The following is a 25080-nucleotide window of genomic DNA, read 5'->3' as shown; positions in this document are numbered from 1 at the left end:
TACGCTTTTAGAGTCTTTTGCTTCACCTATGTTGGCCATAATCAAAAATATTTGAGAGCTACTCTAATCCAAAATAGTACTTGATGATGAAACTTCTACTAGTCTTAAGCAAAATTAGGAGAATCAGTCTTTTTTGTGTGTATTTTTAATAAACTCACATTTTCTTCCTCTCTTTTTTAAATTTGTTTTTGGTTATTATTTTTTAAGTGTCCTCACTTGGTAGTATAAAATAGTTGGTAATCTAGTATATGTCCCCCAATTTTTAAAAAGTTTAGTGGTACTTTAAATCCCAAAGTGGAAACAGCTGCTCTAGTAAGGGAGAAAGATATTCTTCAAATATAGATAACGGAATTTCTTTTTTTTTTTTTTTTTTTTTTTTTTTTTTTTTTTTTGCGGTACGCGGGCCTCTCACTGTTGTGGCCTCTCCCGTTGCGGAGCACAGGCTCCGGACGCGCAGGCTCAGCGGCCATGGCTCATGGGCCCAGCCGCTCTGCGGCATGTGGGATCTTCCCGGACCGGGGCACGAACCCGTGTCCCCTGCATCGGCAGGCGGACTCTCAACCACTGCGCCACCAGGGAAGCCTAGATAATGGAATTTTATAATCTCCAAGAAGTTGTGACCTTTGCCAGTTTACTACAGCCAGAAAGAAGGTGCTACTTTTTCAGTAATTTAAAATTAAAACTGTCTTTGGTAGAACGATGAGTAATAATCTTATTCAATAAGATGTTTCATTTACTTGCCTTGGTGTACGTTTTGCAGTGTTTGGGAGGATAGAGCAGGAAGTAGCACTAGTATATAGAAGCTTTGTAAATATTTTATTTTGGTTGAGGTAGATATTTGATTAATAATATTTTACAAAGAGAACTGCTTTTACTGCTTTGCACTTTGTCTTGGTGCCTGAAGTCTGAGTTGATGCCCTTTACACTCTTGTTCCACTGGGTGTTCTGCAGTGTTTGCTTTAAGATTATTACCTCTGTCCCAATTCTTTCCCCACACAGCAGGTCTAGATTTCTATTTCATGTTACTATTGAAATTGTACTTCTGAGTGGGAATCATTTGCATAAATAAATTATGAGTTATATAACTGGCCGGGTTTCCTTTTGTTGTTAAGTAAAGTTTAGTGCTCTCTTATCAAATGTGGTAGATACTTTTTAGCTGGTTCCACTGTTTACATACCTTTTGTTTTTCTTTCATTTCTGGTGTACTTTTCATGTTATAATTTACCTTTCCTTGTAATAGGGCTTAAATCTTTTCTGGAACAAGGTAAGGCATAAGTCACTTAAAACATTTTGGGGGGGTTTGAAAGGAATATTTAATTTATTAAAGTTATAAATTTTATAAAAATTTAGTTCTTCCTTAAGTTTTAAGGTTTAGCTTATAATTTTTCTTTTTCTTAGTCTATTTATAAGGCTACCAAAATTTAGCAGTGTTTTCAAGGGGCTTTTGGATAATGTTTACTTCATTTGCAAACTATTTTTTCTTTTTTTAAATTGAGGTATAGTTGATATACAATATAAGTTTCAGGTGTACAACATAGTAATCCACAGTTTTTAGAGCTTATATTACATTTATAGTTATTATAAAATATTGGCTATATCCCGTGTGTTGTACAATAAAACTTTTTTTAATTTAAAGAAAGTATTTTTAAAAAAATACTTTCACCAACTGCTACAATCCATCTTAATCTTCCTCTTCTCTGAAAGATACTAGCATTTAATGTCTATACCATTAAATTAGGTTCTTCTCATATATACCTTTACTGCCTTGCATATTTCTTACTATTTAACTTAATCTTCCTAGGTGGAATGTGTATTTCAGGACCATGTTTTGAATATTAAAAAAAAATGTTTCTCCCAGCCCCATCCACAGAGAGTGGTCCTCTATCCGTCTTTGCTAATGCGTAGAGATGTGCAAATCATTCCATTTATCCCGTTAGTCTTCTTGATGTTGCTAAGTAAATAAAGTTGAAAATCAGGTCTTACTTTTTGTAGTGAAATTCCCATTTGGATTTCCTTGGATACAGAAGCGCACTGGGAGTGGGCGGTCACGAGGAGTAGGAACAGGTAAAGAGCCTCTCAGCGCAGCTTCCCGGGGAGCCCAGCAGCCCTCATAGGGCCCCGTTCCTGGTGCGTCGGTCCTCGGGGCATCACAGACCTTTTCTATTCTGTTTTTTAACAGCAGCGTTTATAATAATGGCCTTTCTTTGTTCAAGGCTACATTCCTCTCTTAGGGAGGGAAAACAGAATTAGTGTCCAAGGGACCCTCAACTATGTTGTGTTCCCAGCTGTGCAGTGTCTTGTAAACTGGTTTCCTAGAGTCTGACTTGGATTTAGTATTCCTGGATGTGGAAGATTCTGTTTCTGGGTTTAGTTTGAGAACTAATGTCACAAATCCATATCCCAGCAACTTTAACAACCAGAATGGAATCTTAGAGTTGATTATAACAAGAAATCTGTTAGATAGGGATTATCTGTGTAGTTTGTTTCAGTTCATTTCTCTAAATGTTTGTTGAGTATTTAAATGTTGGGGATTCACAGATGATCTGACTTAGTGCTCTGGGGCTTATGGCCTGTGGGGGGAGGACAGTGTTCTACCAAGAGAACATTACTACAGTGTTTTATATATGCTCATGGTAGCTTATGTGTACTTTTTACAGTATTAAAGTTGTTCTTTCCCTTGAAAATGGTGTCACAGATTTAAATGTAAAGGTAATTTCATGCACTTAAGTAATATAATGAGATGTCAGTTTGTGGTGTAAATACACTTGTTAATGCTTTCATTCCTTTCCATGTTTGTGAGAGGAGTTGGCACATTTATTTTATTTTTTAAATTTTATTTTGAAAAAAAATTAGACTTAAATGCAAGTTGCAGAAACAGTATAGCAGTTTTTATATCCCCTTCACCCAGATTCCCCAAATGTTATAATTTTACCATATTTGCTTTAACTCTACCTAGTGTCTTTTTTCTGAACTATTTGAGAGTTGCAGACATATACTTCTATTTTCCCTAAATAGTTAATTGTGAGTTTCCTAAAAACAAGGACATTCTCTTACAGAATCACTATAATAATTATCAAAATGTGGAAAGTATTCAAATTTTTCCAATTGTCCCACTACTGTCCTTCATAGAAAACAAACAAAAAGAAGACAGTCAGGATCTAGGATCCAATCTAGGAATACATGTTGCATATAGCTGTCATGTCTATTTAGTTTCTTTCATGTAAAATAGTTCCTAAATCTTTAACATTTATGACCTTGGCATTTTTGAAGAGCATAGCCTATTTAGTTTTTGTAATATTCTTTAATTAGGTTTGTCTGTTTCCTCAGAATTTGATTCAGGTTATGCATTTTTGGCAGAAAAGCCACAGAAGTGCTCTGTGCTTCTTATTATATTATATCAGCAGATAGGCTCTCTCTTTGTCCCATTGCTGGTGATATTAACCTTGCTTACTTGGTTAAGGTAGAGTTGGTCTGTTTTCTCCATTGTGGACTTAAAATTTTTCCTTTTGCCAGGAGGTGCTTTGAGACTGTAAAATATCTATTTCTCATCAACTTTTATTAGTTTTAACTTCCATTTGTGATTCTTGTCTGAAGCAGTTATTACAGAATGGTTGCCAAATGATGATTTTCTAATTCCATTATTTCTTCCACATTAATTACATTTTACTGTAAGGAAGAGCCTTCCTTTCTTATTTATTTATTCACTTATTTATTTACACCAGTATGGACTCAAGGAGTCTTAGTATGTTTCATGGATTATGATCTCTTTCTATCATTATTTATTTAGATGTTCAGATTGTTTCAGATTTGGCTAGGAGGACTTCCTTCACAAAGACTCCTATATCCTTTTAACATGTCTTTATCAACCTTTGAGTACTTGTTTACTTCCTGGCATAGCAAGATGTTCTTGACTTTCCCAGCGCCACCCTGGAATCAGATATTTGCTCAAAGAGCCCTGATTTCTTTCAATGGAGAATGTATATAGAAATGAGTTCTAGATATGCTCGTTGCTCCGAGGGAGGGGTCTTTGCTTCTATACACTCTCAGTGGACATAGCTAGACTGTCTGCATATGTGTTTATATGTGTTGTAGAGGGATGGCCGACTCATTTATAGTTGTAGTATGTATCGTTTTCATATTTGATGTTATAATTATCAATGCATATTTTTAATCTTCTAATGTGTTCATCATGGATCATTATGAGTATTGATTTCACAAAATGCTAAGTACTTGGTGTCAGAGAAACAATACCATTTTAACTATATTCATAATTTATATGCAGTTAGGGATTTCTTATGTAACTAGGGTCATTTTTTTCAATCTCTGCATTACATTATAGCATTTTAAAAATTTGTTATGTATCAAAATAATTCCTTTTTCTTCTTGAAAATATTCTCCATTCTTCTTACATGCAATTTTGTTTTGCTTCTAGTTCCTTTTGAATCATAGCTAATGGATATGTTAGTACTGTGACACTAGGAGTAAAATGTCTTAAATGTAATATTGTAGCTTCTTGCATCCTTGAGATCAATATTTTCAAATTAATCGGAGTATTCTATGACATAATTGCTGTTTTCTTTGCAAACTTATTTGTTATGGCTCTTGGTGATTTGAAGAGTTTTCTTTCTTTGCATACTGCCCTTCTCAGCTCTCCCTGGCAATTTTGCAGATGATCTGGCAGCCCGAGCACTCACCTGAGGGCAAGGCTGGTAAGGATATAGATGTCCTGAGACAGAGCAATTAGACTGTGCTGATTTCCCCACTTTACCAGAAGACAGCCCCATCAATTACTGATGAATCTATGGAGCGAAGCCTAGTACATGCGTGAAAGGCTTCATTGTTCTGGCCCTTGTACATTAGTCATGTGTGGAAAGCCTGACCACACCATCTTTTGCGCTTATGCTGGACTTGGCTTCACTGCTGTGATTAAAGCTCTGTTGATAATGTGCCATTGCTACTAGGAAGCTCTGGCACGTGGAGATTGGGGATTCAGGCTAAATGCTTAGCTAAAATAAATCAAATAAAAAATAAATAATGGTTATGTAATATGTACCTATTCCAGATCATCTGGTTTCGTTTGAGAAATTTAAAAATATTTTGAGTGAAATGTTTAAATTTTTAGAAGAAATTATTTTTTTCAAGTAATGAATATATATGGTTAAAAAAGCTAATAGAGCTTATACTGAAATTCTTTACCCTCTTCATTCACAGAGACAGCTTTACCTCCTACTGATTTTAATTCTTCAGGTAGTTACCTTCCTGTCTCTAAATAGTGTGTTTGCAGTAATAGAGTATGTTTGTTCCTTTACTGTGTCAATACATAGGATTTAGCTCACTTAAACAATGTCCTGCCAATATAGTTCTGTTAGTGGTCTTAGTTTCTCCCCTGGTCACCCCTGCTGTTTCTGGTCTCCTCACCTATGGGTCATATCTCTTGCCCGCCCCCATTTAGAAGTTAAGATGTGGCTAAGTTGTTCCTTTTACCGGTATCTTGTCCCCCACTTCTACTGCCAATCTTTGCCAGTTTCATCTCCACTTTTACTTTGTGAAGGCTGATTATGGTTAGATTCTCTTCTACAGCCTCCTTATATCTATAAGTTGATTCTAAAAAGTGAAAACTAGTAATTTGCTACAGAGCCATTATTTGTTGGGCTGTTGTTACACTTCCTTATCTATGCTTCCAGGGCTATGACCCCTCTGGCACTCAGAGGAAAACTTTCCTGGTATTTGTGTGTGTGTGTGTGTGTGTGTGTGTGTGTGTGTGTGATTTAAAAACTTGATTTGGGCGTTGGGTGATTTTGTTGCCCTTGGAGTTTCTGTTAATTTTTTTTCTTGCATTGTGAGTCCATATCATAGCTCAAGTTTTTCTAAGCTCTTAATCATCCTTTCTCTTCAGTTAGAGTCCCCTTTCCTAGTAATCATCCTCAAAATAATTGTATTCCTACCTAAAAACAAATGCATGAGTGACAAACTTCTGAGTTCTTGTTTGTTTGAAAATGTATTTAAATTGCACTGGATTGATAGTTTGGGCTACCAGGTATTAGGCTGAAATCATTCCTCATAAGAATTTTGCTCCACTGTCTTCTAACATCTCGTACTACGGATGAGAAGTTGGATACCCATCTGATTCTTTTTTTTTTTTAAGTTTTAACATTTTTATTTATATACAGAGAGTTAGTATTGTTTCTGAGGAAAGTAGATATGCTTGATGACCCATTCAAGAAGTTCACACTTAGTTCAACTTAATGAAGCCGATGTCCTTCGCATACTGGGAAACACTGGCAGCATTTATTGAGGCCATATTTCTGGATCAGACTGTGCCGATTTAAGCAAACGCAGCAAGAGTGAGAACCCTGGCCGAATTTTCTCGGATGGCTCCTGTAGAGGTGCTGGTGACCCATGTTGCTTTCTCGGCTGCAACGAGGCAAAACGAAAGAGGGAGCGCATGCCTGCACTCTTCAGAATTTTTCCATCTGATTCTTTTTACCTCTTTATGGATGACTTTTTCTTTTACTATCTTCACTTTGTCTTTAATGTTCTAGAATTTTATGATTCTGTGTCTTTTTTTCATTTCTCTTGCTTGATATTTATTAAGCTCCTTAATTTGGAGACATAGATGTTCTATTTCTTTTGGCTCTGACAATTTTTTTTCATATTTATTTATTTTAAAAATGACTTTTCCTTTTTCTTTATTTTTCTAGAAATTATATGAGTCTTATATTAGGCCTCTTGAATTAATATTCTGCTCCTTATCTTTTCTATCTCCTGGTCTTTAAATTCTGGGATATTAATTTTTTTGTTCATATCAGAATTAGTTTAACTTTTTCAATCTTGGTAGGCCAAATAATTTTCACTGTGACTTATAGGCGAAGAAAAAAAGTCAGGTTCTAAACTTTACTAGGTTGATTTAAATTTATGTCTTTTATGACTTCTTTTGTTATCTTTATTTTCTAAATCTTTTTTCTTTTTATATTAGTAAGAACTAGAGAAAAAAATGAATTTTTAAAATATATTAATTAAAGGGTGAATATTATGTCAATTATATACCATGATAATTACCATGATAATTATACATATTTATAGAATAACTACTATAGTTCTGCATCATATTTACGTGTGTAATTTCTCACTTTGAAAATATTTATAACTAAAGAAAAGATGGATTTTAGAAGACAGTGGCTTTGTAACACTTCTCCTTCTAGCACGTGGTGAAACCATCAGCCTCAGTGGGCCTTTACCGAATAAAGAATCAGCAGATTTAAGAACTCTTGAGAAACTTGTTTTCAGCATTTATACAGTTTACATTCCTTCATGTAATTTTGGCTAAACCTTTGTTAATTTGGACTGTGGCTGTTAACTCATCCAGGAAACAATTATATAGACACAATTTTGCACAAGAAAAAATTTTGAATAATTTTATATAATATGTATAATAAAATATTTGAAAATTATTCTTAGTATTATTATGAAATAAATTAAAAAATAGTGTTTGTGGTACTTTGTTTAATAATTTTATTTTATTGATTTATTGGGGTATGTTACACAGCTGCAATTAAGCTAGTAACCTTTGCTGAATTATTTTTAATTCTCCTCTTGGTGTTGGTCCTTCCTGGAATCAATATAATGGGGGCTTTAATTTGTGATGTTAAGCAACTATTGCAGATCTCATATGTGCTTTTTACATTTATGAATGCTATAAGTTGCTTAAAAGATAGAACATTTTGAATGTTAGGATTGGCTCTGTGGCTTTGGATGAATTACTTTGTCCTAGATATTTAAATAAAGTAATGCATGAAAGGGCCACATTGCCTGAAATGTGCACCTGGTTCACAGACGGGAGCTACGTGACCCTGTTCATGTACTCCTCTCTGTTTCGCCTGCCGCTTCTCAAGCTCCGGATTTAAAGTTAACACGGTGACCAGCGTCTGTGACTGCTCATTAAAGAGTCTTATTCCTTCTTGGACAAGTAAATTGCCCTATTTGTAAAGAGTAAAGCTCACAGTGTTGGGTAGGTTTATTAGAACACAACAATAACAAATTCATAAAAATAAAAAGTATTTAATATTGAAGTAAGACATTTAATTTTAATAATATTCTTAAAGAGAAGGGTTATGGAAATAATCTTCTTAATGTAATTATATCTTTAACTGTAATTATACGTTTAACTATTACTTTATCTTCCTGGATAGTGAGTTTTAATATCCATCTTTCCTTGGTGACCAGGAGGCATGAGAGAAGGGGCACGTATGCAAATTTCAGTTAATGGTAAACTTTGAATAGGCTTTGACCAGACCTTTCCTGTTGGCACTTAGATTTCGATTTTCTATCTTTTATTTTTCTCTCTATTATGGTCTGTTTGAAAAGTGTTAACTATATTGATTATCATTTTCCAAAAAAGAGAAATATTTATAAACTAATGATGTGATTATTTGCATACTTTAAACCGATCCTTTGCATACTTTTAATGGCTTGCTTGATTTTTGCCATTTGGATATTCCAGGAAAAGTAGTGACAGTGCAAAAAATTATTTGAAAAAAAGTGCAAAGAGATTAAAATTTTGCAATGGCAGATCCTTCTCAGCCTCCTGCTGGAAGGTGTGTGTGTGTGTGTGTGTGTGTGTGTGTGTGTGTGCACGCATGCATGCATGTATGCAAGGAATTCCCTTGGAAGAAGGGTTAATTCAGTGGGAAGTAAAGTGGCAAACAGATTTTACTGTGGATATCAGGCTTTTCATTCTAGCCCCTCAAGAGAGAGACTAGATCAGCCTTCTGCCTTCAGTGGATTTTTAGGCAGCAGAGACCTGGAGTCCTGTGAAATCCTCTGCCCGGGTCAGGCTGGTGTATGTGGGGAAGGACGGGCAGGTGAAAGGAGAATGGTCACATCTGGGACCCATTTGTTTCATTGAGGGGAATGTGGGGAGACATGGGTCTTTTTGAAGAAATTAAGTGATAAATCACTGTCTCCCCCTCTTTTCCTACAGGGCCCCTGTGTCCATGATGAGGACTCTGGCCTGTCGCTCATAGGAAAACCTGCCCTTCAGGCTCTTTTGTACCACTGCCATTTTTATGAACATTTGAATCAGATGGTAAAACATTGTTACCTGGGACGGTATACGTTTGATTTGAATTGTTCTGCTCTTAATGGAACTTCTGAAGGCAATGACTTAAATGGTAAGAATATTATATTTATATTTTTAATAAAATGTAACATTTCTTAAACTGTTAAAAACCTATGTGTTTGTTACAAAATATTTGAAAAATAATGAAAAGTACACAGGAAAACATTCTCTAGTCCCATTACCCAGAGGTTGCCTTTGTTACCTTACAGTATATTTTCTTCCAGTCTTCTTTCTCTGTATAGCTCTTGTTTGTTTTACATAATTGTGTTCATATCTTATGTACATTTTTGTATTTCCTCCTTTCACTAAACATTGCCCAAGCATTTTTCTATTTTATAAATTCTTCATGGAAACCGTTTTTGACATCTTACTAATGTTTCATAAGTTATTTCATGCCCTTTAGTAAAGTTTTACAGTTTTTTCCTGTATTAATGTCTTAAATTTTTGGAAGGTTCTTCCCAGGCAAACAAGAATGAGACCTTTCCTACTAAATTTTCTAATTTGTTTTGCTAGTATATTGAAAAGCTATTTGTTTTTTGGAATGTTACTCATTTATCAAAATATATGCTGAAATCTTTTCATTTCTACTTGTTTGTAGATTCTCTTGGATTTCCTAAGTATAAGATCTTAGTGCATATAAATGATAATTATGTCTCATAATAATAAATGATAATTTAATAGTAAGAATAAAAATAATTTTAAGATAAAAATAAAATAATAAAAATTTTAAAATTTTTAAAATTTTAAAGTAATGTTAAAAAATCTTGACATAATTTCCCACAGAAAAGGTACAAGAATAGAACAAAGAATTCCCAAATGTTAACATTTTACTGTATTTGCCCTCCTATACCATGTGTATGTATGTGCGTATAAGTGAAATATATTTATTTATATGCATATATACATATATATATTTTTTCTGAGCCATTTAAGAGTAAACTACAAACATGAAGTTCCCTTACCCTGAAATACTTAAATGTAAATTTCTAGTTCACTTTTCTGCTCACTTCTTGGAGGCATTAAGAGGAGAATGACATTTAATGAAGTTTTTGAACATTCTAAACAAATGTCCCTGTGAGGAAAGTGACCACTTTAATTGTTTGGATTTCTCTGTATCTGTGTTACTGGAAGCATGGCCCTTGAACCAGCAGCACTGACATCTGCTTCCAGCTTGTTAGAAATGCAGATTTACGCCACCCCCGACCTTGGCTTGGGGAATGGAATCTCTGGGAATAGGACTCAGGAAACCACTTTAACAAGCCCTTTATGATTTTTCTGCACTTTGAAGTTTGGGAGCTGGTGCTCTTGCTAAATAGTGTTAGATTAAACTAAAGCGCAGTCAACTAATTGTTTTAAATTTTTTTGTGAAACATGCTGTATATATAAATTAATTAAGAATAATAAAAATTAGGCACACTTCTTTCGCACTTCTTTAGTTCTGGATTGGTTTCATGTAAGGAGTATTCTTTCTGTTAATCGTTACAGTGCCCAGAAGGCTATTCACGTTGACAGTTTTCTTGTTGTCACAGGTTTAGATGACTCATTCAAGTTTTGGAGGGCTCCATCTCGGATGTCCAGTCAAGATCGAGATCCAAGTTCTCTCTCCACTTTGGAAACAATGGTACTTCCAAAGAACGCTTAAGTGCTGCATTTTGAATTTCTGAAAAAATTTGAATTTACATAGTGGAGGGATAAGAATAGATGTGAAATATAAGGTTATGACCATAACAACTGTGATTTATTTGAAGTGCCGTCTATAGCAGAACTAGTGTCTGTTTTGCTCAAATAAGTGCACTGAATATCCTTTTAGATGAATTGTCAACCTCTTTCCTACCTTTTTTGATAGAACCGGAAGTTCAAATGTTTTAAAATGTTTATCAGTAGTAGTAGAAAAAGAGAACAAATCCCATATGATTAGTAATGCTTGATTACCCTGAAATTTTGTTTAAGGACAAGGCAGTTTGAAGAATATTGATCCATTCAGATGATTCCAGTGTGGTACTAATGATTTTAAACACATTTCTAAATGCTTGCATCAAATAGAAGCTTGTCTTGATTATCTGAAATACCTGAAATTTATGTACACCTGCCTGCCTTTCTTCCTTTTTTTTTTTTTTACGGTATGCGGGCCTCTCACTGTTGTGGCCTCTCCCGTTGTGGAGCACAGGCTCCGGACGCGCAGGCTCAGCGGCCATGGCTCACGGGCCCAGCCGCTCCGCGGCATGTGGGATCTTCCCGGACTGGGACACGAACCCGTGTCCCCTGCATTGGCAGGCGGACTCTCAACCACTGCGCCACCAGGGAAGCCCCTTTTTTTCTTTTTTTATAAGGTGCTTTGTTCTAAAAAGTTTGAGACACTAATTATTTCTAAATAATGACATGCTAGGTTTCATTTGTTTTATAAGCATACAAAATCATTCTCAACTGGAAAGCATTGCAATGTATTTTTGGAACAATATACTGTGTTGTAGAACCTATTAGGAAGGCAGAGCCTCAACACCACTGCTTCCAGGAGCAAAAATAATATGAGAATTAAATAATTAAACAGGAATTAATAAGATTCACCTCCTACAGTTTCTCAAGAGACTGGTACTTTTTGCTAAGTTTTAAGAGACTTTTTTTTTTTTCCCTCTAGACTCAGAAGAGTTTATGTTTAGTGCTAAATTGAACCTTTATTTAGAAAAACAGAATAATTACTCCAGTTCCACTAGATGTCATGCTTTCTTTTGCAAGCTAGAAATAGTGTGTATCTTTGTCTCAATAAGAGAAATAATTATATGATTCAATGCTAAAGGGGATTGTATTAATTGGTTATTTAGTTCACAGAAGTACAGCATTAATATGTGCTTAAAAATAATTCTTCTTAGGTTACCCTGTTTGTTTAAAGGGCTGTAGACTAACTTTGAAATCTTTGTACATTCTTCAGTTCTTTGCTTATAGTAGGTATGCGGTAAATAGTAATTGCTGTAAATAACTTCTGAGTTAGCTATTTTGTAGATATCAAGTTACATTTATTTTTTAATTAACTTTTGGCTGTGTTGGGTCTTTGTTGCTGCGCGCGGGCTTTCTCTAGTTGTGGCGAGCGGGAGCTACCCTTCGTTGCAGTGTGTGGGCTTCTCATTGCGGTGGCTTCTCTTGTTACGGAGCACGGGCTGTAGTCGTGTGGGCTTCAGTAGTTGTGGCACGCGGGCTCAGTAGTTGTGGCTTATGGGCTCTAGAGTGCAGGCTCAGTAGTTGTGGCACACGGGCTTAGTTGCTCCGCGGCATGTGGGATCTTCCTGGACCAGGGCTCAAACCCATGTCCCCTGCATTGGCAGGTGGATCCTTAACCACTGCACCACCAGGGAAGTCCCCAAGTTATATTTATTTATACAAGGAAACTTACATACAAAAAACAAAAGCAAATCAAACTTGCATTTCTCTATAATAATATATAAATCTTACAGATTAAGCTACTAGATTTTCCAAGAAACACTTTGTAAATATGTCACTTATTATAATCATTATTAAAATAGAAGCACATCTATTAATGCAAAAGTCTTTAACTTGTTTATGTTAGGATATCACATAGACTTTTAGAAATACATACCAGTGAAATCTGTTTTTTTTAAGAATTCATATATATAGCCTTATGTAAGATTTACCTTCTTGTAGTTCCTCAAAAGATTAGTATTACCTGTTAGAATTTTTACAGTCAACTTTTTTCTTTCTTTTTTGTTTTCCAAACAGAAGAGTTTTGGTATTGGTGAATTACTCACCAAATTGGTGACTTTTATTCACAAAAATTAATCTAATTACCCGAGTTCTACGAATTGTCATGTTTTCCTTACCATATGAGATATACTATATATCTTTTTTCCAGCAGGAGACAAATATGGAGAGTTTATTCCTTATACCATTACTTTAAATTTCTTTCTTTCTTTCTTTATTTTTGGCTGCATTGGGTCTTTGTTGCTGTGTGCGGGCTTTCCCTAGTTGCGGCGAGCGGGGGCTACTCTTTGTCATGGTGTGCAGGCTTCTCATTGCAGCAGCTTTTCTTGTTGCGGAGCATGGGCTCTAGGCTCACGGGCTTCAATAGTTGTGGTGCTCGGGCTCAGTAGTTGTGGCTTGTGGGCCCAGTAGTTGTGGCTCACGGGCTCTAGAGTGCAGGCTCAGTAGTTGTGGCACATGGGCATAGTTGCTCCGCAGCATGTGGGATCTTCCCGGACCAGGGATCAAACCTGTGTCCCCTGCATTGGCAGGCAGATTCTTAACCACTGCACTACCAGGGAAGCCCTTATACCAGTATTACTTTAAACCTAAACTGTCAGTACCCAGACCAACTAATACTTTCTCAGGTATAAGAAAATGTTGAAGTTACAAATTGAGGTATCAGTTGAGTGGATGTAAATCTTGCTAATGAGTTTATCTGGTTATTAATATCATTATTTTGTATGTCTCCCAGAATTGAGAAAAGATACAGTTTGTTGATTGGTTTGTCTTTCCACTTTGTCTTTCTGAGGAAAGCACTGTCTTTTGATGTGGGTCGTATCATCCAGTGTGCTGTTGCTGGATCATTATCCGTTCTGTGTTGTCAATGCCACATTAGGGACTTTAATGGTGTTATCTAATGAATATTAGTTTAGTTGATTGTGACTTGTATGTTTTGTAAATTATAGGTAGAGTAAGGAGTGTCATTGTTACCTTGGGGGTGTTGCCCTGGTAAATAAATGCCTTTTCAGAGATGGCTTCCCTCAACTCAGTGTCTCCTTCCCCAGGGGAGGGGTCAGGTATCAGTTGTTTTTCCTCCTGAGATCACATTTCTACTTGTCAGAAATACCCAAACTAGATAGGTGTTTATGCCCAGGACAAACCAGTTTGTAGCAGCAGCTCTAAGAACAAAATTTGATCTTTTCTGCTGCTCTTGAGCAGAATTATGTCTGTATTTTTTAAAATCTGTTTTATCAGTTATCAAAAAAGAGGAAATGTGTGTCATTTGCTTTTGAGCTTTTCTTTGTGAAATATGTGATTCTTTCAAACTTCCTTGAGCACTAATTTAAGGAAAACTGATTTTACTTTAAGTTTATTTAAACATTTATAGAGAAATTTTCCTCATGGGTCCTCTTAGTCTTTAAAAAATTGATAATCATTTTACTGTTTTACAGAAGAAGAGATTAAGGCATGGAATGAATAAGTGTCTTGTGTAAGGTTCCAGCGCTGCTAACTGGTGGAGCGTTATTTGAATCCAGAATTGTGTTTGGCTCTAGAGCCCAGGTCGTTGGCCATGATGTTTTGCTCCTTCACTGCAGAGCAAGATGTGATCAGTCCCGAAATAGATGTTACAGTCAGGGTGCAGTGAGCTTAGATTAGAAGGAATGATGAAATAGGCAGTGATTTTGTGTAAGAAGTGGCAATTGAAATGGGCTTTAAAGGATCAATCCCTTTTTTGTATTATGTACACATTTGCAAGGAACTAAAAAGATACTCAAATATGTCTTAGAATTCAGTACCCACTTATGAGGTTTGAAAGTCTACTTGAGAACATAAAGCATAAATAGGAAATAGCTGAATGCCAAGCTGTGTGGTACTGAATGCCTTAGATATTCAGAAGATGCAAGATGGGGTTGTTTTGAGGGTGGGAAGAAGGCTGAAGTTTGATTGCTGATGTAACCAGGTGGGGTTAGCCAGGAGAGCCGACTCCGGTTTTGGATTTGAAGAGATAAGAGATAACAGCTGTAAAGATATAAAACATTTCAGCAAAGTAAAATGTCATGAAGCATTACAAAGGACATTAGAGAAAGATGAATTGACGTTTATTTGATGGTAGTTAAAAGTTTTATAGAACAGGATGACAATACATTTATGTATTGATGTGTATTATTAAATATAATCAAATGAGTGTCCATTGAAGATAATTTTCAAGCAAGCAGGATTTGAGCATAGTAGTAGAGCAAGTCAGCTTAATACTTTTTTACCTTTATTTATTAAAATAGTAATATGTAAATATAGAAAATTTAAAAAATATAGATAGGCTAGTAGAAATATAAATCACCCCTAATCAATTTTTAAAACACAGTATATTGCTATAGAAAGAAGTTCTTGTGTTTTCTCAGCCATATGGGGTAAGTTATAATGCAACCATTAGATGCCTCTAAAACCAAATTTTCAAACTTTGTGTGTCGCTTCCTTGGACTATACAGAGGACAGTCATGGTGTTTATTAATGCCTGACCTTGGTCACGAATGGCAGCTTAGCGTTCTAATGAGCCAGGTATTTAGCGGCCCTCAGAAGCTTTCTTTTCCTGCAGTGAATGCTACCTCTGTTTTCATCAGTAGTGGGGACTGCTTGAGTGTTTGCCAACTGAAAGGATGTTCAGTGAAAAGATAAAGGATTCCGGCATCCTTGTCCTCTTAAATTTTCTTGTGTATCTGAGGGAGCTTGTGGCAGGAGCCAGGCTCGTTCATCAGCTCCTGCACGGTTGTGATGTCAGTCTCCGTGTGTGCTTGTTGCTTCACATGCTAAAAGTTATCTGGATGTCTATTGACAGGAACTGTTTTTTTTTTTTTAAAACACATCTCTTATAACCAATTGTAGGTAAATATAATTTTTAAAATGTCTTTAGGTTTTTTTCCCTGTTATGTAGATCTAATGTTATATCAAATAAGGCATTTTATACATGCTTATTTATGAGTGATTTATTTAGACTGAGATTTATCCAGCCTTCATTTTTAGATGACTTCATGTGCTTAGCTTACTTTTTTGGCTACAGCTTCTGTCACTTATTTCTTATTACTGTAATGTCATATTTGAAGTGGTGAGAGGCGATTGAGGTCCTAAGTTGAAAGAGGGATTTTTAAAAACTATGTATTAATTTCATGTGCCATTTTCTTCAAATTTATATTCTCTTTACTATCAGAAACTGCAAATGAAAATAACCTTGGGTTTTGTTTTCATCCTGTTATATCAAGTCTAAGGTACCTACTTTAAACGTTAGAATAGATATGTAATCAATATGCAAATATCGTGAGCTGTACAGTATCTGGGTTTGTGGTAGGGTTGATTCATAAGTTCTGTTGACAGCTTACCTGTGTACATGCACGGGCCTGGAGCTTATCCAAGTATGGAAAGTTCATGCTGTCTCAGAGAAAAGAAAATTGATGGGAAGATACAGTATTTTCCACATATGAGGTACTTGACATCAATTTGGGCTTTTTCAGTTTTAAGGCTTTTACAGCCTGCTCATTGGTAAACCTGTGTGTGAAATTGTGTTTGTTTTCTACAGAATTTCTGTTATGTTTAATGTTTCCAAAAAATGTATTCTGAAGAACAATGTCAGATATTGCCTAATTTTTAAAAACAGTTCATTTGCGACATGGGGAGAGGTAGAGAACAATCTTTTAATACTTCTGCTGATTCTTTTAGAGGCACTATTACAATTTGTGTGTACCATTTGAAACTTTAAAAAACCCTTTTAATATGAATTAAGAAGTGCAAAATATCTCGAAGGACACAACGAATTATAAAGTAGTTTTTTTTTTTAGCCTTTCAACATTTGAGCGTAAGTGGGAAGAGGCTTTATCAGGACCTTAAACTCTAGATGGGCTTCAGATCAAAACTGTGCTCCTTTGAGTTACTGATTTGTATAAACTGTAACAGGTCCTATAAGAAGAAGTAGAAAATGCCATTCAAAACACTGTTTTAACTCTCGAGATACGGAGTATTTTCCAGTTATGCGAACTAGTGTACTTTTGTAATATACCTTTTTGTTCAAGGATATCTTGTATATATATTGCTCGTGTTTCATTTTCCAATTAGTAGTGTTAACGAGTGACTGTTCTGAGTATAGAATGATTTTCTTTACTGATCCCCAGGTGGCAGCTTCGTCGGCAAGTGCTGAATTTCAGCCGGTAGTGCCCTGCACAGCGCCTCTCCCTGAAGCCTCACATGACCAGTTTGTGGCTCAAGGTATCCTTTTAGGAAGACATTCTACTTTCAAAAATAAAAATGATAAGTTGGTCCAGGCAGATATGTTGAAAGTAAATGTTTAGATAAGAACCAAATTAAATAAGTCACAGAACAAACTGTCTATATAAGAACAAAACGAAATATCACAGAACATGATAGAATAAATATATCAGAAATTAACAAAACAAATACTCTTAACTAATAAATGGGAATTTGGCCATCAAATAAACAGTCTGATTGCCATATCGTTTCCTATTAGGTAAGAATAGATATTTGGTGTTTGAATTGAGGAACTAATGAATATTAATTAGCTTCATTTTTTTCCCCTTTTGGGAAAACACCTCAATTTACCACAGTAATCCACTTGAAAGTGACGAGAATGGGGTCATAAGTATTTTGCAAAGCCTGTGCTTTCATTTGAAAGCACACAAAGTGTTTTGAGTCTTTATTTTGTTAGAAATGTGTGATGAGTAGCCTAGGATTTATTTTTATTAATGACAATATATCGATTTTACTCTTTGTGTTAGGCACTGCCTCCAACTCTATTATGCTTTACGCTTTATATATTTATATAGATTACAACCTAACTTTTGTTTCTTCTAAGTCGGTAGATAGACCTTTATTCAGTAGCATTAAATTCCTAACCTATATGGAATATACTACCTAAAAAGAAGGTAATTTTAAACACTGAAATATAAGCATGTGCAGAGAAAATGCTTTCTAAAACTTCAGAGATACTTGCTTAAGGAAGACTTTACTCTGCATTTTCATTACAGTGTTTGTTCCATAACTTCCTAAACAATGTCTCGTTTTGGTTTTTAGTAATTTATGTTAACAATATACAAAAGAGTTTAATTATAGAAAGTACTCATTTGGTCCTCTTAAGAACAAAAGGAGCAAACTCAGGTTGTTTTAAGTGGCTAAGGACACAGAGCATGAAATGAAATTTGATAATGAGTTTCATGAATATTTATTTCTAAGAGTGTGTTACGTTACTATTTTTAAAACAGCTTTATTGAGATATAATTCACATTCATACAGTTCACCCATTTTAAGTGTACAACTCATTGTTTTTTAATATATTCACAGAGTTGTGCAATCATTACCACAGTCAGTTTTAGAACATTTTCATCACCCCAAAAAGAAACCTTGTTCCCATGAGCAATCACTCCTGATCTCCCCCATTCTCCCCAGCCTGAGGCAATCACTAATCTACTTTCCCTCTTTATAGATTTGCCTGTTTTGGAATTTCATAAAAATGGAATCATCCGATATGTGTTCTTTTGTGTCTGGCTTCTTTCACTCAGCATAATATTTTTAAGGTTCATCCGTGTCGTAGTCTGTATCAGTGATTCATGTTTTATTACTGAATGATATTCTACCATGTGGATATACTATATGGATATATATGGATATACTGCATTTCATTTACCCATTCATCAGTTGATGGACATTTGGATTTTTTCCACTTTTTGGCTTTTATGAATAATAATGCTACAAACAGTCATACAGGTTTTTATGTGAACATACAGTTGTGCGGTTTTTGTTTGTTTTTTGATTTCATTATTCTTGACTTGGATTTATTTTACTTTCAAGGATTGTGCTTAGAATATATGTTCATGCACAGTTTTTTTTTTTTTTTTGCGGTACGCGGGCCTCTTACTGCTATGGCCTCTCCCGTTGCGGAGCACAGGCTCCAGACGCGCAGGCTCAGCGGCCATGGCTCACGGGCCCAGCCGTTCTGCGGCACGTGGGATCTTCCCGGACCGGGGCACGAACACGTGTCCCCTGCATCGGCAGGTGGACTCTCAACCACTGCGCCACCAGGGAAGCCCCCCATGCACAGTTTTACTGTTTGCCAATTACTTCAGTGTATGTATTTGACAAAAAAGTATTTTACTCCTTTTTGTTGAATCTGCCAACGAATCTTTGAATAGTACTGGAAAGCATTAAATATCTTTTGTCAGTGAGCCTTAAGACTAAAGCAATTTTGTTGTTACATATCTTTCTAAATTCCGTCTCTTTAAAATAGTGTTAAGATAAAATTTTTTTAGTGATAATGAGATTATAGTTCCCTCAGCTGGAATTCTCAGTGAAGGATTTCTCCATGAAGCTGCTTAGTCCTTTTATTTCTTGTTCTGTTAATTCTTGATTAACCAGGGAATTACTGTGCCCCAAAGTGGTTTAGAGCAGGATGACAAGAACTTTCCCTATCATGTACATCAGGGCCACTTTAGATGTCCAACTTCTCATTCCTAAGTTTAGTTTCTAACTTTTGTAAAAGAAAAATCCTTTTATCTTTTAAGAAAGGCTTTAACAGAGTCTCATGATCTATAAGCGTACATTTGATCTACAAAGTTGAAAAGAATCATTACAAAATAAAAATGTTAGTATATTTGAGTATTACAAATATAAATAACTGAGATAGTTCTCTCCAGATAAAATACTAAATTTTTTTAATATATTGAATGATTTTGAATTTCTTAAATGTTAAGCCCCTCCTATTTTATTGGTATTCTTTTCTTCTGTATGCTGCCCTAGAAGTCCTGAAGACGTGTAGTACATCTTCTGTGAATATATAAAATTTTCCCTTAAAAGCAGTTGAACTATTTCTGTGGAGTTCCCTAAATTTCATTTTCCCAGTTTAGTTTAAAATATCAAATCTGTCTTGACAGTAAATAGTTCCAAAGTGCCTCCTCCAAGGAATTAGTTACTTACAAAGGAGAATATTGTGACTTTATAATGGAGAAGCCTAGTAGACACCACCTTAATCCATCAAATGGCCAAAGTTAACACCACCCATAATGGGCCTAATAGGAATCATGTTTCTCCTGATATAATGTCCTGAAGATATAATGTCCTGAAGATCTAATTATGAGGGAACATCAAACATCAGACACTCTACAAGGGAACTAGCTCGTGTTCTTCACAAAATGTCCGGGTCCTGAAAAACAAAGCAAGACTGAGGAATCCTTCCAGTTCAAAACCCAGAGACATGAGAACTAAAGGAAAAGCAGATCTCAAATTGGATCCAAACAAGAAAAAGAACTTTTTCCTTTTGCTGTAGAGGGTGTGGGTGGGACAGTGCAAAATTTGGAAAAGGTCTATGGATTAGACAGTACCACCGCATCAATGTTAATTTCCTGGTTTTGATCATTGTACTGTGGTTATAAAAGACAAAGTCCTGTTTTTAGGAAGTTAACTTAGGATTAAAGGGGCATTTGTGTGCAGCTTACAGTTCATAAGAAGGTATGTAGGTAGGTAGATAAAATGTGGTAAAATACTAATATTTAGGGATCTGGGTGAAGGTATATTGGGAATTTTTGTACTCTTGTACTTTTCTGTAAGTTTGATTTATTCAAAATATAATGTTTCTTTAAAAAAGAAATAAGAAACGAAGGTCATGAGGGAATCTTGAGGCAGGTTAAGCTTTCTTGTTAGCAGTACGCTGCTGAGTCTTCTAGGAAAGTTCCCTCATATCTTCAATTCTAAAATCCAGAATCTCTGAAAATGGAAAGTTTTCTCAGAACACAGGTGGCAGTAAAACTTGCCCTTACCTGCATATTTTTGGCTGCAAAATCTGACCAATTCTAGTTTGAGGTTGTATTTGCTTATGTATTCATCCTGCTTGCTGTGATTATGTGTCTGCTACATTGCAGAAATATTTATATCCTTATGGGCTGATGCCCAAGATTCCATTGGAAGTGTTAATTAATATATGGTATGCGTACCTTATTACTTTTCTAAAATGTAAAAATATGTTGAATTCTGAAACACTTCTGACCCCTAGAGTTTCCAAAAAAAGGATTGTGGAGCATCTGTTTGTTCCTCGGTGTCTGAATGCTTGGGACACAAAACCATGCCCTGCCCTTCTTGTCTTGGCTAGTACACTGTCACCCAAGGTAGACACACACACCCTTGTGTACATGCATGTACACACACACACACACACACACACGCACGCACTCACACTCACACTCTGGAGGAGTTGGACGTCTGACTCCCTGGCCTCGGGGTTGAGGTGTGTTGAGCAGTTAAGGGAATTTCCCAGCCATCTCTCTTTGGCAATTTTAGGAACTTCCTCTGATTATCAAAACTTGTGAATATTGTACATAACCACAAGGTAAACAAAATGGTGATAATTTTCACACTTATTTCAATAATAGGTCAGCATGAAACTGCATCTCCACGGCTTCCTCATGATTCATCCCTTTCTGCTCCTCTGCCCAGACAGTGTGTTTTTGTCACTCCGCCTCTTCTTTCCGCGATGTGCAGCCTCCTAGACAGCCTCTTGGCAACGACTCCAGGCGACACTGCAAATGCTTTTCGACAAGCTCGTCTCATAGAGCTTCTTTGTAGGTAAGAGATAAATACTCCCAGAGAGGCGTGTAGACTGCAGGTTTTTGCTTTTGCCAGAACTGTCTCGACAGTTTTTATTTTAGATATGTTAAAGCACTTGGATGGGTTTGTTATGTTGACTATTAAGCTTCCCCAGCTCCCTGTCCTGATTTTTTTTAAACTCCGAAGTTCTGAAACCTTATTTGTCCTCTGCCACATTCAAGGAACATGATGCAAGTCTCCTTGGTCATTCAGAATGGAAGAAGGAGTTTTGGGGTTCATCTCCCTAGCAGTCATATCAGAATAATGTCCTTGGTTTGAAAAGTCATTTTTAAAGTTCATTTGGAGTTACTTAGTTATGGGAGCCTGAGAGTTTTATCAGAAAGTAGTCTGATAAAATTTAGGGAAATCATGATTTGGTTCTTTCATTTACCTAATATTAATCAGTGTCTGACATAACTTTTTCTGATTTTCTGATTGGCTATATGGTATAGTTAAAAAGGCCAAGGATATTGAATTCAGTCTGACTTAAGTCCTAATTAGAGTTCATTCTCTCACTAGTGTTGCAGCCTTGGGAAAGTAACTTTAATCTCTGAAGTGTCATTAATAAACACCTAGTTAATGGGGTTACTGTTAGGATTAAAAGTGGTGTTGTCTAGGATACTCTCTTATCTTAAGTGTTCCTTTTCTCCTCACATATGTTTATTCTAGCCAAGTGTACCTACCTCCTGTTCACCACATATTGATTTGCATTTCTCTGTCTCTGCCCTTTGAACATTCACTGTCTGAAATGTCTTCCTCCTCTTTGCCAAATCACAATGCTTTCGCTTTCTTTCTGGGATAAGAACAGTCTAAAAAGAAAGAAGTCTGCCTTGCTTCCCTTCACTCAGTTGTGATTACTCCTTTACTCTGCCCTTATAATAAGCAGCAGGGTGTGAGTTTGTTCTGTTTACATTTATTTGTCATCTTTTCTACTTTGATGCCTACTAGAGTTGAAAAAAGGAAACTGCTAGTTGATTGTCTTTCCTTCTTGAATGTTTCCTGCCTCAAAAAGGGTCAGAATGGGGCTTTAGGAATATTCTTGCTTCTCCAGAGTCAGTTAAGAGTCTGTTGTGACATTGAGGGCACAGAGGTATTAAAGACTCTTTCTTGGCAAAGGCATATATTTCCATCCTTCTTCTTTATTTCTGATTTAATTTTTTTTTTCCTGTTTGTTTTTCATTATTTTATTTTTTACTTTCTAAATCAGAACTTATTTCCTGGCAAATGTTTTTCCTGTTTTAAATAGGGACGTAACCACCAAGGTCTTGCTCTTGTTTCTTTTCCTTCTGAAAGGGCTTTATGATATTTTATTCTGCTTTTAATAAGTTTCATTAGATACTTTTCTTAGAATTCCTTGTTTCCCACATTTATCTGATGAGATCTTTTCCTGTGTTCTGAAATATTGTAGGGTAACTTTTTATAAACAATTATTTCCGTTATTTTATAAAAATCCTTTTTCTTGAATTCTGTTCATGGTTATATCCGAACTTTAAATTCTCACGAATTAGTCTTCAGGAATAAGCATACTGATCATCTGAAGGGTGTTCCTTCTCTGTCCTTCACAGCATCGCAGATGCCACCCTCATAGAGACAAGCGTCCAGGAGCTCCAGGCCCTGCTGCCCGCGTCACCTCCTGTTGAACGCACTCAGGCTCAGGTAAGCGCCTGCGTCTGCATGTGTGTTCGTTTACCCTTAAATGCCAGAAACGTAAATTCTGCTGATATACTAACCACAGGACAAGGTTGAAAATTTCTCAGGATATACGTGGTATGACGAGGTTATTTGAAATAGGTTACTTAATAGATGGTAGAAAAGAGCAGTGGGATTTGAAGACCTAGATTGTATTCCTGGTTCCATCATTAACCAGCTAGAAATGTTTAATCAAGGGTCTGGGTATCTTTGAGCACAGTATTAAAAAAAGGGGATGTTGTATAGCCCACCCTCCCCTTCTGTGATTTTAGGCTGTCTCTGTCATTTCCACTTAAATTGAAGTTGTGAAATACTTAGTGACTAAATTCTGTGTATATTCAAAACTCAGTCTAATAAGAATAAATTTATGTTTGTTCCTTCACAGATATTTAGTGTAGTTGCTGCTAATAGAAACGTTACTGTAAAATCAGATTTTGTAAGAAGGGCTACACGATTTATTTGGGGTGAGAGGTAATTACAGGTGGACTAGCAGTCTCTGTTGCTGTGTGCTGTGTCCTTTGAGCTTTCTGAATAAGGCAGACCCCCAGGACAAGGTTGGGTAACACTGTGCCTCATCTTCCAAACACTGTCCCATTGCAGTGTTTTCATTTGTGAGTGTGCTTATTTGCATAATGGCCATCGCCTCCATTTTTCTGTCTGTCCATCCAGCAAATCTTTATTAAGGGCCTACTGTGCACCAGGATATTCCCTAAATGAATAAAGCAAAGACCCTTTCCCTCAAGTTGGGAGAGTAGATAGTGAGCAACTACATATGTGCCTGATGATGTCTTAGACGTCGAAGAAGAAAAACTAAAGCAGGGACAGGAAGTGAGGTCGGGGGCGGGGGCAGGGCTTTTCCGCATAGGGTGGTCAGGGAGGGGCTTTCAGACAGTGACGTGTGGCCTGAACTTAGTGAGGAAGCTGGTCCTATGGGACATAGCAGGGCCCCTGCGAGCTGGCCTATTCAAGAAGCAGAAAGCAGTGGCCAGGGCAGGATCTGCGAGGCGGAGATGGGGCTAGAGGGTTCAGGGCTCCATGAAGGAAGGGCCTTCCTGTTTCATGCCATTGTGTCCTGAGTGTCGGGCACAGTGCCCTTCCCATGGCAGGTGCTCATTCAGTCCCTGTGGAATGAATGAATAATAACAGTAACAAACCTTCATGTGTGCTTGTTTGTGTGAATTTATGTAATCCTCACATCAATCACATGAAGTACCATTAGCGGCCCTGTTTTATAAAGGAAGTGACTGGAGCCCAGAGATGAGTAACTTGCCCAGGGTCACTCACACAGTAACGGGCAGAGCCAAGATTCCAGCCCACGCAGGCTGGTTCTAGAAGCCACGCTCTTACTGTTGCACTCCCTGGCCTTATGTAGACTGAATGTCCTTGCCTTTTTGTCCTTATAGAAGATCATTCATTCCAGAAAAATTTTGGAGCATATGCTTTGCCACATTGTGTTGTAGGTGCTAGTGACGCATCTGTGAACAAAGCAGACACACACCCCTGCCCACATGAAGTCTGTGTCCTTGGTAGGAGACAGACAGTAAACAGTAAATAAAATTTAACTTTTATCGGATGGTGACGATGGTGTGGAAAAAATAAATGAGGACGGGTAAAGGGGAGACAGGTTGATGTTTTCCTTGTGTGGTGGTCAGAGAAGGCCTCCTGGAGGTGAGATGTGAGCAGATGCCTCGGAGGTAAGGAAACAGGCCGTGGGTTGAGGGCAGAGTGTGTGGGCAGGACTCTGCACGGCGAGCCTGCAGGCAGCCAAGGTACGAGGGTTCTGAAGCATGGGGTCAGTTGGTTGGTCTATTTATTTGAAGAAGGAGTTTCAAACATAAAAAAAGAGTTACTTTGTGAACTACCATATTAATAGCTGATTACATCTTCAGTATGGTAATTTACAAAAGAATCTTTGACAGCTCAGTTGTTCTCTCTCTAATGCTTCCTCA

At 36.5% G+C, this 25080-nt stretch overlaps 1 protein-coding gene and 1 pseudogene across 2 annotated transcripts in view; one reads left to right on the top strand and one right to left on the bottom strand.

Moving 5' to 3' along the window:
- Nucleotides 1–25080, top strand: part of RTTN (rotatin) — a 138003-nt gene that overhangs the window by 77318 nt on the left and 35605 nt on the right. For both annotated transcript variants that reach the window (XM_060029205.1, XM_060029204.1), the window contains exons 33-37: nt 8981–9170; nt 10648–10739; nt 16969–17062; nt 21229–21421; nt 23008–23098. In XM_060029205.1, coding sequence (XP_059885188.1) covers nt 8981–9170; nt 10648–10739; nt 16969–17062; nt 21229–21421; nt 23008–23098 — 660 coding nt within the window. The remainder of the gene's footprint in view (nt 1–8980; nt 9171–10647; nt 10740–16968; nt 17063–21228; nt 21422–23007; nt 23099–25080) is intronic.
- Nucleotides 6233–6410, bottom strand: LOC132436664 (small ribosomal subunit protein uS14-like; annotated as a pseudogene).

This window comes from Delphinus delphis, chromosome 13, assembly GCF_949987515.2.
Source record: "Delphinus delphis chromosome 13, mDelDel1.2, whole genome shotgun sequence".
Taxonomy (NCBI): Eukaryota; Metazoa; Chordata; class Mammalia; order Artiodactyla; family Delphinidae; genus Delphinus; species Delphinus delphis.
Note: the sequence above shows the minus strand (reverse complement) of the source record. Positions and strands in the feature narration are given on the sequence as shown.